General features: G+C 48.2%; 1 protein-coding gene across 1 annotated transcript in view; it reads left to right on the top strand.

Annotated features, from left to right (window-relative positions):
• Col22a1 (collagen, type XXII, alpha 1) overlaps nucleotides 1-12247 on the top strand; it is a 155337-nt gene extending 143090 nt beyond the window's left edge. The window contains exons 50-53 of the mRNA XM_013025135.1: nucleotides 2420-2467; nucleotides 6315-6428; nucleotides 8777-8834; nucleotides 12135-12247. Of these exons, the coding sequence (XP_012880589.1) occupies nucleotides 2420-2467; nucleotides 6315-6428; nucleotides 8777-8834; nucleotides 12135-12247 (333 nt within the window). The remainder of the gene's footprint in view (nucleotides 1-2419; nucleotides 2468-6314; nucleotides 6429-8776; nucleotides 8835-12134) is intronic.
• The last annotated feature ends 1543 nt before the right edge of the window (nucleotides 12248-13790 follow it).

Raw genomic sequence — 13790 nt, 5'->3', positions numbered from 1 at the left:
CTCGAGCAACCCTATTGCAAAGTCCCAGCTCGCCCCTTTGGCCCCTTTGGCGGGCTTGCCCTTTTAGCATTATTTAGATAGTGAGACACATCCATTTTTGTCTCATCTAAGGAGAGTGGAAAGCTGCAGAAGCTTGCCACAATGTGGGCTGCTCCGGAAACCCAGTTCTTGGTGGTGTGGCCACAGCCCGGTATGGCTCCTGCAGGCTCCGCAGCATAGCACCTCCATGCTCTGACTGAGTAGCCAGAGGAGGGGCAATGGCTGAGGCAGGTAACAGGTCTTGGTGGCTTCTCTAGGGATAAGCAGGTCCTGGCAGCTGTGTAGATGCAGGGCGAGTTAGCCCACTTAAGGTTCTCATGCCTACCATGGGAGAGTGGCTGTGAAATTGGAGAATTGTGGGCTTCAAGAGCAAGCCCACAGCCTGGTTTCAGAACCAAATGCTCACCTGGGCAGAATACTCCCCTAGAGAGGCTGTGAAGGGCTTTGTCTCCTTTGCAAGCCTGGTGGGCGATGGGTTTCAAATAAGGACCCAGGCACAGAGCCCCTCTCAGCTCAAGGCCACCATCGCTCTCTTAGATGAGTTGGTGGACCCAGTAGATGCCAGGATGGGAATCCTGGCTTGTCTGTGTGGATCCGGTACATTCCACTGAAGATTTCCCGGGGGATGTGCATAAATCCTTGTTTGGAGTGAGAAGTCATTGACTCACCTCTCCTGCATGGAGTCAGCTTCACACCAGCCAAGGATGTGCCTCACAGAAGCACATCATCGTTCAAGGGCTAGGCTGCAATGAAAGTGTGAGGAGAGAAAATGAAAGTGTAAATCACTATGGCACACCAAGACCCTGATGTTGCCCAGCAAAAGAGGCCAACTGACAATGTGCTACTGTGATTCCCTTGTCACCACAAAAAATGAATGCTGGAGAGAGGGAGATGGGAAGAGAGGGAGGGATGGGGAGAGGGAGAGGGAGAGAGAAAGACTAGAGAGAGATAAGAAATAGAGACAGACAAGATAGACAGCTGATGGATGGATGGATGGATGGATAGATATTGATAGATGTTGGTAGATGTTGAAGGATGTGTAGATAGATGATAGATAGATAGATTAGGTAGAGACTTTGGACTCTTTAAACTCGAGGAATGTACTTTTCTTAAGTAACCCTGATCATGACTTCAGGGTCTTTATTATCTCACTATGGAGAATCATTGTATCAGGGGCTCCCGAGAGCCCTCTCAGTTTCAATGATTTGCTAAAGGAGCTGCAAACACAGAAATCCTGTTCTACTCCTGCCTATGTCTGATTGCAGCAAGGAGGTGCATATTCAATCCAGCAGAAGTATTTAGGAGTCTTGGCCAGGGGGAAGGAGGGAGTAAGTAAGTAGGGAGCAGTGTCCAGCTACCACCTCCTTCCATGGACTCATCTGGCTGGTGCTTGACTCTCCCAGCTACACTGCCTGGCACCATGTACAAGGTGCTGCCACAGGAAACTGGCTCAAGTGTGGCAGCCAGGAGTCTGTCACGTAGGCAGAGCATCGCCATATGGCTCCCATTTACTACACAGCCTCCTGCTTCTCCAGAGGTCACCTCGGTGCTGCGTGGCCCAAAGTCCCCGCTGGGTGTCTCGTGGTTAGTGTCAGCTGTCTTAGCCCAAGGCCCCAGGTCAGCAGACACATCCTTTCAAGGCTGCGCATCCCCAGGGTTTGAAGGTGATTCCTAGGACCCAGCCAGGAACGTGCAAGATGAGAACAATCCGGTCCTGCAGAGTTAACCCTTTGCTGCAGTTGTCCATCCTGTGCCAGGAGTCCTCATCTCTGGTTGGCTTTCCGGAAGCAGAGTCCACAGCGGGGATTCTCGTCCCAGTGGAGGGTTGAGGGAGGGTTGCCGGAGGACCTCTGGAAGGATGGAGAGAAGCAGGCAGCATGGGATGGGAAGAAGCCCATCAGAGATGTGAGTTCAGCTCAGGTCTAGCTTTGTCCTCACCCCACAGGGAGCTCTGGAAGGGAAGGCAGCTCAGCGCTATGCTCCCTCCCATGCTAGCAACCACCATTACGAATCTGAGGAATCTATGACAATTTTGGACTGAAGCCAGTCTATTTGGGCCTCCCCTGGGGGCTGTGGAACCTACCAGCATTTAATGGGCATGGTTGAGGAGGACCATCCGGTGAAGAGAAAGGATGAGGGGAAAGAGACCTGAAAGGTCTGGAGACCGTGAGGCATGGTTAAGGCTGGCAGCCTGTGCCACTGCTGCAGGAGAGAAGTTTCTTCATGGCCCCCAGGCCTGGGACATCACCTAGACTCCTGTGTACCATGCAGGCAGACATCCATTATGAGTTACAGCTTGCACTTTGAAGGCCTCTTGTTTTCTGGAGGTGTGTGGGCTGACTATATGGGCATATGTACTTATTTATTCTTACCTTGCCAGGGTCCTTCTTCAGTGCTGTCTCCAGAGGACATAAATCTCTTGGTTAAGGTAAAAGTGCATGTGCATGGCAAATGGTGGCGGAAGATTGGAGTTCAGTATTTTTTTTTCTGTGAATAAATCTTTGAGGGCACTAACAGCAGCAGCAGCAGCAGCATTTGTGGAGAATTCACCCTATACGCCCACCTGAGCACTAAAGCCCTGCTTTCTAATAGGCACTCACTAGCCACATGACTCTGTCTCAGTTAAAGCTGGAATGGATGCAATTAAGAATTCAGCTCCTTGGTCACACTTTGCAAGGACTTAGTGCTACTAGATGAGCTGGACCATTGCAGCTATGGGACAGAAAGTTCTAGACAGTGTTGTGCTACTTTTCATCTGTGTATGTCTCAGCTTTCATACTTCATGAGGTAGGTACCGTTCATATTCTTGTTTTGTATACAAGAAATACAAGACAGTGGAAAGGCCAGTGGAGAAGAGAATATTCTGGGGATAGAATCTAGCTCCAAGGTCAAACGTTGGCCTTAACTTCAACAGAGGAGATCCCCCCCACCTCACATACTGCTGGTTAAAGGGCCATAAGCAAATGAAGAGGTGAAGCTGGTTGCTGGGCTTGTAGCCAGTGCAGCCCCAGATTGGTGCAGATTTTCCTGGTTTCTCAAACTATATGTGCTTTCTCCATGAGAAGCGAGTAGCCTGAGGATTTGGGCCTAACTCCACTTGGACAAGGCAGGACATAGCTGCACAGTTGAGCTGCAGGCTCAACTGTGAAGGTGCCCAGATGCCTGGCTGAAGGCCTCAGGTCTTAAATGAGCTGAGAAAGGCCAAGCACAAGAGGCAGGGTAAGATTTTTGTTTCATAGAGAACATGCATTTCGATGAGGGTTACTTGGATTGTTTAAAAAAAAATGGCCAATGCCAGAAAGGCCCTAGTTCATGCATGAAACCACGAGAGGAAAATGAAACGTTATGAGAATCTTCTCATAAGCCTGGAACTCCCTCTTAGTCTCCCTGCACATGGAGATGGCTCGATGGAATATTATACATTTTATTAAAAACGAGTAGTAGAGCAATCTTTCAAGATTTTATTGGTGAGGTTTTTTTCCCCTCCCTACCATCAAGGACATGACAATAAATCATTATCTAGTGATTCAATGCCTTTTTTATTATGGGCTTTTATTAACCTCAACCACTCTCCATAATTCTGTGGCTGTGGAAATGCTGGGTTTCCATCAGCCCCCCCTGCCCCAGGGGACTCCAATCTTCACACATCCCAGGCTTTATGCCAATAATAACTGGCATGAATGCACACCATGCAGTCAACACATAGACAGGTATTTAACTGAGTTAATCTCTCTTAACAGTTAATGGATGTTCAGTTCATCTGAGCAGCTAGAATCTGACAGGGAATGTGAAAACCTGCAGTCGGGGTGGTTCGCAGAGATGACCTGGGCCCCGGGGGATGGACTGAATCTGGAAATGTGTTCAAAGCAGCCCGGGCTTGGCCAGGGTGCAGCACTGACCACCTTTACTTCCCAGGATTTAGAGTCGATTGTTGCAAGCTTGATTGACGTTGCAGGTTAAAGCCTTGTTTAGTCCAAGTGAGTGGGGGCAGGTATCCCAGCTGCCGAGGAGGTGTTTTTATTATGGCATATTTACCTCTGCCCCTGAGAGGGGCAGTCTGTAGCTCATTCTGACCATTGGAACACTGGCTCATCTTCTGTGAGTCCTTCCTATATGGAATCCCATCATTGGGTCTGAGGCCAATGACAGGATGTCTCCATTAGACAGCCGCCCGGCATATGTAATTTCCTCTGATCAGCATGAGGATCTCTGCAGTGCATTCTGTTTCTGTTTGCGTTTGCAGGGAGGTGGTTAGGCATTACTAGGTAAGTTTCTTGTTTTAAGGCCACAGAGCTGGTAGTGGCAGGACCAAGACTTAAATCCAGCATTAACAACTCCGGAGCCTTTGCAGTGAAGCACCTTGCCCACACTTCCTGCCAGTGGACAAAATAGAAGCAGCTAGTGAGCTCCCTGCCACCCCGCCTCCTCTGCCCTGAGAGGTGAAGGTCACACAATGCTTTGATGGGAATACTGAACTGAGATTCAGATAGCTACAGAAGGTTAGATGAGCTGACCGCTTTTATGATGCAACAGCAGGATTTCATTGAGCATTGATTTACTTTTATGGATGTACTAGGACTGTGAATGGTATGAATCTCACTCCGTGCTCACAGAACTCCTAGACTGAGCCAGTGTGTTGACTCCAGTGCCCCGTTACGGGTGGGTACATCTGGGTCTACTCACAGTCTCATCTTCAAGGAACAACCTCACATATTTGGCAGATATAACAGACCCAGGCTGATGATGGACTGGGAATTGGAAAGAAAAATGATATGATTTTTAATGCTCAGTGGTAACCTCTTGATACTATGATGTCACTGATAAGAATGGTTCCTAATGAGCAGTACAGAGTCCAAGTTCAGTAAAAACCTTATAGCCTGAATTTTTGCTGCTACAGGCCCAGCTTTATTCTTATCCATGCATCCATGCATCCATCCATCTACCCAACCATCTACCCATTCATACATCCTTTTTCCTTCTGTCCCTCCTTACCTCCCTCCCTCCTTGCATCCAATCATGCATCTATCCATCCACCCATGATCTACCCATCTACAAAGCAAATCCTTCAATAGTGGTCATTCCTAAAGTCTTTGGGAGAACAGTGGACCTATCCCCACCCAGAGGCCTTCAGGAAGGCTTCTTAGAGGAGGAGAATCTCAAAGATTTAGTAAGAATGAGGCAATTAAAGGCAGATTGGCCGTTCAGACTTACTTCAAGTTCATGAATTTGAGACCAACAAGATGAATGCTAAAATCACCTGAGAACACATATATGTTGGACTATGAACGTGAGTAGCTTCCACATGCCTTTGCAGGCCTCTTGACAGAGCACCGAGAAGCTCTTGGTGCTGTTCAAGATGCACGCACACTGCAGCCTCAAAGCTCAGCACAGTGCTCAATGTGCCTTGCAAAGAGAATAATAGGTTAATAACAGATGTTCTGAGCATTATCTGTGCTGACACAGGCTGAATTTGTATGATCTCATTTAATTTCTTAGTAGCAAGAGAGAAGGAGCAGGAGAGAGGGAGGATTAAAGGAAAGACTATGGAGGAAGTAGTCCAAAGAAAGAATGCAGGGTGTGTCGGGAGTGCAGTGGGGCTAGCTTCACGTAGTCCCTGCTAAACTCCCAACTGTCAGATCTAGCTTGACACAGAAAATCAGAGTCACTTCTGAATTGACAGACTTATAAATTTGCCCCAGGGGCGGCATTTTTACCTACCTTGAAGAGTAGCACAAATTCCAGAGAACATTTGTGAAATGCCTCCCTTGGGCAGGGAACAATGCTAAGGCTCAGCTGCACGTCCTGGCGGGGGAGTGTGTCCTGTGGTGTGTGTCTGCTGCCACCTTTGTTCCCCTCCTTTTCAGGAACCACTTTACCTTTCCACCTGGTGGAGACTTTCACTCTCATCTTTGTTGGTCTCTAACCTCAAGGACACAGCATGCTGCTTTTAATAACACTGAGCATTTGTCTTAAATATGCGCTGTTAATTTTTCTTTGATGCTGATGGGTATTTTATGGGCAGATTTCGCCATTTTCTCAGGCTGCACTTCTCTCAGTCTGACTGGCCCCAATTAAGGAGAATGGAGTGAAAAATCCAGACACGTCAGTGCTGAATGTAAAGTTTAAAGTTATCTGAGTAACGCCTCAATCTTCTCACTTGCTTTTCCATCTTTGCTGGCATCGTGAAGAAAATTTCCATCCAGACAGTTAGGAATCAGAACTGCTTTGCAAGTCATTGAGTTATCTATCCATGTTCTCTCTCTGTCCTCTCCTAGGACATTTGCAATGACTGCCCTCCTGGTCCCCCAGGCCTTCCTGGTCTGCCAGGCTTTAAAGGGGATAAAGGTCTCCCGGGAAAGCCAGGGAGAGAAGGCGTAGAAGGGAAAAAGGTAAGGACAAAGGGGGAAACCTGATCTTTGTCATTGCAATCATCGCCTCTCTCTCTAGCCAGGGCACAGGGATGAAGGGACAGTGTTATGGAAATGTGGGAAGTGGCTAACTTTGGCTTTTTTTTTTGTCACTTTCAGAGTATGTTGACTGTAAAACTCTATACTACATGTGCATATTTAGAAATTCATATTGGGTTCACTGACATTTCCGACTTCCTCTTGTCCCTTCCACCCATCCAACTTTGAACCATCTGGTATGTCCAAGTACCAAAGCAGGTCTTTAGAGCACATGGATCCATCCCTCTGTGCATTCATCTGTCCATCTGTCCACCCGCCATCCCTATCCACCATCTGTTCATCCATCCACACAGTCACTCCTATGTCATCCCTGGTTTTGGAGTGTGTTCCAGGTGTAGACACTGTTCCAGCATGTAGACACTGAGGGAACCTAGAAGGAAAAACGGAGACCTTGTTCTTGTGGAGTTCATGAGCTATTGAGAGCAGAATGGAGGATGGACAGTTTTGTATGTGTGTGGGTCAAAGCAAAAAGTTTGCTTTCAACTCTGAAAACATCTCCACAAAAGTAGACGAGAGGAAAAAAACCACAATTACAATACTGAAAAAGCATTGAACCGGAACGTGCTGCATGTTCCTGGCAATCTGCTAAGACACTGCAAAATCAGGGGAAAAAGTCATTCTTTCATATAACCATGAGGATGCAGCCTCTAATTGTGTATTTCATCTCAAAACAAGCAAAGAAGCCTCGAGTAAGAGAGTGAGCAGCAATGCCCATCACGCTTGGTCTGTCTGGTGTCTTGTGTCTCTCCACGGCAGCTTATCCAATTGAAGGAGAGCATCTCCCCATTACATAATGGGAAGTAGTTTTATAGCTACCCTCCTACAAAATTGGGCAATGGAACCATTGTTTCTCAAGCTTGGTACATTGCAAAGAGATGGATCCTGGGCCTTGAGAGATTGCTGGTTATAAAACTGACAAAAACCTTTAGCTTTTTTTCTTCTTTTTCATTTTTGGTACTGGGGGTCGAACCCATGACACCCGCACTTGCTAGGCAAGCACTTTTTCACTGAGCTACACCCAGCCCATTATTTCATTTTTAAAAGTTTTCCCACATATTTAACGATAGAAAAGCCAGGCTCAAGCCTCTCAGCCTAGCTACTCAGGATGCTGAGATCGAGATGGTTCAAATTGATCCCAGGAGCAAATTCCATGAGACTCTTATTTCCAATTCACCACCAAAAATCCCATAAGTGAAGCTGTAGCTCCAGCGGTGTAGACTGCTAGTATGGAGCACAAAAGCTCAGGGAAAGTGCCCAGTCCCTGAGCTGAAGCCATATGACCTAAACACACACAGCAAACAAGATAGAATTCACAATGACAAGGTCTCTAAAGAGAATGTTCAGTAATACTCAATGTACATATGTGGAAATGGAGCAGGTCCCTTGAGGGGCTGGGAGAGCTGGGGGAGAAGGAGGAAAGGGAAATGCATTGACGGAAATGCATTGGACTCACAAACATGAGCACATGTAAAGCGCACATGTAAAGTTCAACGTGTAAGGCACGCACGTGTGAAATGAGATGTCACATCATTCCCTCTCACCATAGCGGATACCCCCTCCTTTCACAGTGTGTTTGTTGTCTGTCATTACTTCATTAAACGTTTACTCCAGCCACCAAACATTTCATGACCTCAGAATTTCTAAGAAGCAAGAATGGCCTAGTTGGGTTCTGACTCGGGACTTTCTTGGGCTGGCTTGAGTAGCAGTCATCTCAAGTCCTGTCTGACAGAGTCCTCTCCCAGCAGAGTCCTCCTGGGGCTGCTGGCTGAATAATCCCTTCCCGGCTGCCAGCAGGAGGTGCTGTCTTCTTCAGGGAGCTATGTAGCTGCATGGAGACAGCGGAAGTTGGTTTTTCCCCAGAGTGTGAGGTTGGATAGACAGCAGGGCTAGAGAGAGGCAGGCTGCGGTGAGGGACAGACATTGTACACCTGATCTCTGACTTGTATACCATCATGGGTGCCATTTTCTGTTAGCCACACAGAACTCACATGAGGCAAATAGGAGCTGCTCAGGGTGCAAATGTGAGAACGTAAATGTTAAGTGAGGTTCTGCCACGCCCACTTGCCACATGCATGAAAGCATACCCACTATGATATTAGGGCCAGCTCAGATCCTTTGCCAGATATACTGCTGGCAGTGGCCGACGGCAGGGCTATTTGCTCAGAAGTCAGTGAGCAGAGGGGCAGGGCTGACAGATCTGTAATGGCCTGGATGTAGGATCCAGACATTCACATTATTCTCCTTTTCCTCCTCCTTTGTTCCTGCTACAGGGAGACGCTGGACCCCAAGGCATCCCAGGGCCCCCGGGGGTAGCTGGGCCACAGGTGAGTGAGACTCCGTCCACACCTGCAGGTGTACAATCTTCTTACCACCCGGCTCATCCAAGCTCTGGGAAGAGGGATGATTGTATAAAGGAAGTGAGTAGCCTTAGTCTCAGAAAACCTGGGTTCTAAGTCTGATCTTGGCACCCACTGTCCTTGAGACCCAGGGCAGGCCAGCTCAACTTGTATCCAGAACCAGTGTGGACCATTTACAAACACCTGAGAGCTGCAAGGTCTGAAATGCAGGCAGGTCCTGCAGTGTATGGGCCTTAATAGTCCAGGCATGAATCTAGGGTCGGCTCTCTTCACTCCACACGGATGATAACACAATCAGCTGCAGAGACATGTTGGAACTGAGTAGTGGCACACAATAAGAATTTGGCACTTGATGAAAAGCCGGCAACTGCTTTACAAAGGCAAGTGAGTGTTATTATCCTCATGTGCACGATTTCAGGTCAGCCCCAAGCTCTGTGGCTTCTGGGAATCAGAGTGCTGCCCCCCCCATCCCTCCCCTACCCCAGGGGGAGGGAGGTGTGAGCTCCAACCCTCTCCAGAACAGGCAGGGAAGCAGTCCACCACTGTGAGGATGAGTGTTTGGTGGCAGCATCTGCCATGCTGGCATTGGTGACAGTATTAATCTCTGAGATGGGACTGTGTGAGAGCTGGGATGGGGAGGAAAGGGGGCACGGCTTCCCTCCTTGGCTGCCTTCCCATCAATGGTGCTCTTCCAGGATGTGCCCTGATGGTCTGGGACCTCGGTGCTGTGGCAGGTACCCTGCCCCTAGCACTCAAGGGCCTGGCTGGACACAATGAGCCACATCTGCAGGGAGCCTCAGCGTGAAGTTGTCTCTGGGAAACAGTGACCAGGGACTACGGCCTGGGTGGAATCACACCTCAGCCCTGTGTCCTTCAGAGAGGCTCTTAAGCTTTCTGCTCTTCTCTTTTGGTCCATCATGAACTCAGGGCCGAGGCCCTGTCTTTGAGCACTAGCTCAAGGCTAGTGTTCTACTACTTTCAGCCACAGTGCTACTTCTGGTTTTCTGAGTGGTTTATTGGAGATAAGAGTCTCACAGACTTTCCTGCCGGGTCTGGCTTTGCAATGCAATCCTCAGATCTCAGCCTCCTGAGTAGCTGGGATTCCAGGTACCTGGCTGCCCTTCTCTTTTAGTAAAGTAGGAACATCTAAGAGCAGCTGCCCTTTCCGGCTTATCCCAGAATAACAGCAGGTGGACTGCTCTGTTAGGGCCTGGTACATCCCATACCTGCAGTCAGCTGGCAGAACGCCAGGCATTCACACACAAGCAGTGGGACTAAAGGATATTCTCAGGGAGGAACGCTTCTGAACATTTAAAATACTTTTATCGAAAGGAATTCCAGGATATGGACACATGGGATTTTGTTTCATTGCTGCTGGTGGTGGTTTTTGCTTTTTGGGTTTTTTGTTTATTTGTTCTTTTTTTCTGTCTTCATGGAGGAGCAAATGGGGTGCAGAAATGGAGGGAGAAAGGATGAGTAACTGCAGGCAGGGTTCTAGCAGACACCATGTGGAAAATGAATGGTGCAGCTGGTGAGCAGAGATGGGAGGGGAAGTGGAGGAAAGCGAAGGAAGGGGTGAGACTGTCCAAGAAGAAATGTCCTCATTACGTGACTTATGAAACAATAACCCTCGTAAAACACCTTGATCATAGCGATAAAGTCATATTTTAAAAAATTAAGAAAAAAGATGGATCCAGGTGCTAGAGGCTCATACCTGTAGTCCCAGCTACTCAAAAGCTTCAATCTGAGGATTACAGTTCGAAGCCAGCCTGTGACTCTTATCTCCAGTTAACCAGCACAGAGCCTGAAGTGGGGGTGTGGGGTGTGGCTCAGGTGGTAGAGTGCAGTCTTGAGCCATAAAGCTAACAGAGAGTGCCCAGGCCCTGGGCTCAAACTCCAGTACTGTCACACGAAGAAAGATGACCCTAGGAACATGTTTTCTTGATGTCAGGTGTGTCCGATGTAAAAGCATCTGTCCAGTTAGAGATGATAATCACTTCTGCTCCACTAAAAAAGCATTTGTGTTTTTACTACGCATCTGAGAACCAGGTAATGGGGTTTAAAAGGGGTCCATAGTGAACCTGGATATATGTTGGTGAGCAGAAGTCCTCTTTAGGAGGTTCTAGAAGATTCTACAAAGGCAGAGATAATACACTGCCAGAAGGGTCCCAGGAATCCTGTCCTGGCCAGAAAGTCCCCAGAGCACTTGAGCATGCTCCTTTTAGGGCAAGCATCTCTTCTTGCATCTGCTCAGTCCTGAATGACCATTTCTTTTCAGGCCAGAGGCACAGACAGAGGTCAGACAGTGCAAGGCCTCCCAGGGGCCTGGAATGGTGAGGGGGGGAAAAAGAACCATCCACTGGAGGGGGACACTCAGAAGAGTCACCCCGAGTCTGCAGGCCCTGGATCTGTGCACAGAAACCCGGGCTTTGGAGGCTGATGGTTCCCAGGCTGACGGTTATGGGACTTGGGCATTCACTTAGCTTCTCTGAATCTTGGCTCCCTGCTCTAGAGACATATAGCTTAACTCAAAGGAAATGTAAGCACTAAACAAAAGACAGTTTACAAAGCAGCTTGTGGGAAGGGAGGGGGAGGGGCTGGGCGCTGAGGATGGGGAGTACTATGAAAGGCGGGCCATGGGTCGAGGTGCATTGTACTTATAAACTGATTTGTTGAATGGCAATTCCCTTGCACAACTATCTGAAGATGATAAAAAAATATAACTAAAAAATTAAGGTAAAAATAGCAATTTAAAAAACAACAAAACTTCCTTAGGTAGGTATGAGAAGGGTCTCCCATAACACTTCTTGTGACTGGCAGGGATCTTGCTCAGTTTGAGACAATAGCAGACAGAAGAGATGTCAGGAGAGGAGTTAAGGACTCTTAAGAACAGCAGCATCTTGGGGCAGAGTCACCTGGAGGAGGTGGAATTTTAGGTGTCTTGAAGCATTAGAGATTTTTCTGGCATGTAAGCAGCAGGCAAAAATTGAGAGCAGGACTTTGGAGAGCAGCATGTGTGTGTGTGTGTGTGTGTGTGTGTGTGTGTGTGTGTGTGTGTGTGTGTGTGTGTGCGCGTGTGTGCGCGTGTGTGTGTGCGTGTGTTGGTATTGGGGATGATACTCAAGGCGTTGAGCTCTCATTCAGCTTTTCTGCTCATGGTTAGTGCTCTACTACTTGAGCCACACCTCCAAGTCTGGCAATTGGCTTATTAATTGGAGATAAGAATCTGGAGGTTTTGAACCTTGATCCTTCATCCTTTCCGCCTACGCAGGCTCTGGAGCAGCTAGGGTTACAGGTGTGCGCCACCGGCACCTGCTGTCCAGCAGATTCGATTACAAAGGCTGGCATCCCTACAGCAATTCCCAGCCCAAAGACAGCCTCTAGATGACCAAAATATAATAAAAATATGATTACAGTTTAATTTCCCCTGCTGTTGGTAGGGAAAACTAAGCCTTTATAAAATTCTGCCATAAACAACTTCTGAAGACAATTGAGCTGGTGAAGAAATGAACCTATACCTCCTAGGGATGGGAAAGGACTTTTATTTGTCTTCTTGATTGTTGTGTGTCCGCCGTATATCAACAAGCCTGCCTGCGCTGAGCACAGCCCCTCAGGCTTCCCAGCTCTCAATCCAGTGCTCGTACATCAACAAGCCTGCCTGCGCTGAACACAGCCCCTCAGGCTTCCCGACTCTCAATCCAGTGCTCTTGACATGCTAAGTCCTACGGGACCTGGTGTCATGACACCAAAAAGCCAGGGTAGTTCCTGGGGCGAGGAGAGCCAGCTTGAATATCTGATAATCAATCAGAATGGCGTGATTGATTAGCAGACCTTTCCAGACCTTTATTATTATTCCAGAACTTTATTAGCTGCGTAGCCTCAGGTGAAGTACTTAACCTGTCTGGTTAGTCTTAATTCATATCCAGTACTCTGTTAGTAGCCGGTGTATCACAAGCAGCGGTCTTACTGGTTAGAGTAGATATCAGAACGATATTTCATATTTTTTGGCATTAGCTTAGGTTATAAGCAAAGAACTCCATGTAATGTGATCTTGGGTGGACAGCCCTGGCAGAGTGCCTGGAAAAGAAGGGGTTCCGGAAATGCCTGCCCCTTTCTGGAAGGACGTGAGTCGGGGCGGGGTGGCTGCCACAGAGACAGGGCAGCCGTGGAGAGCCTGACCTGCGGACGTTTTCCTTGTTCCCAGCCTAGTGTTGAAACAGCCGGCTGAGGCCGTTGGGAGGAAAGCGCTTAGCTGTGAAGTGGTTGTCCTGATCTCCCGGCAGCAGTGTGCTAGGGTGCAGCCCTTCTTCCCATGGATCACAAAGCAGCCTGCGGACGCTGGGCCAGCTTCCCGGGCTCAGAAACTGTGGTCATAATTACATGCAAAAGAATGCTGGACTGAAAGCCCTCCCCTGTAACACCACATTTTCTTCCTCTAAGGGATGCCTTTTAGCACCTGTCCAGTATTAGCCCACAGACCCCTCCACCCCCACCCCCGAGGAGAGAGCAGGAGTGGCAGTATGTAGTCACGGCACTGCTGGTGCTGCAGGTCAGAAGAAGGACTGGGCGTGACACTCAAACAAGAGCATCTTGGGACTGGAAGGACCCTCAGAGACCGGCCTGCTCTCCCGCTTCGTCTCCTGGAAGGGTGCACTGCGATCCACAAGGGAGCGCGATCTGCTCAGGAGTACAGAGCTTCGGGCACTGTGGGAATGGAGCCAGAGCTAAGATGGACTTACTGCTAAAGACCTATTTTTCTAGATATTGCATCATCTTAAATGAAAGGACAGAAGGGGTTTTGTTTAACAACATTTTTTTAATTTTAATTTTTTTGTGAACATACTGTACAGAGGGGTTACAATTACATGGGCAAGATAATGAGTACATTTCTTATCAAGCATTGCAGCCTCCTCCTTTGTTTACCCTT

The sequence above is a fragment of the Dipodomys ordii genome, unplaced genomic scaffold, assembly GCF_000151885.1.
Source record: "Dipodomys ordii isolate 6190 unplaced genomic scaffold, Dord_2.0 Scaffold82, whole genome shotgun sequence".
Taxonomy (NCBI): Eukaryota; Metazoa; Chordata; class Mammalia; order Rodentia; family Heteromyidae; genus Dipodomys; species Dipodomys ordii.
This window is presented reverse-complemented; position numbering and strand designations above follow the sequence as displayed.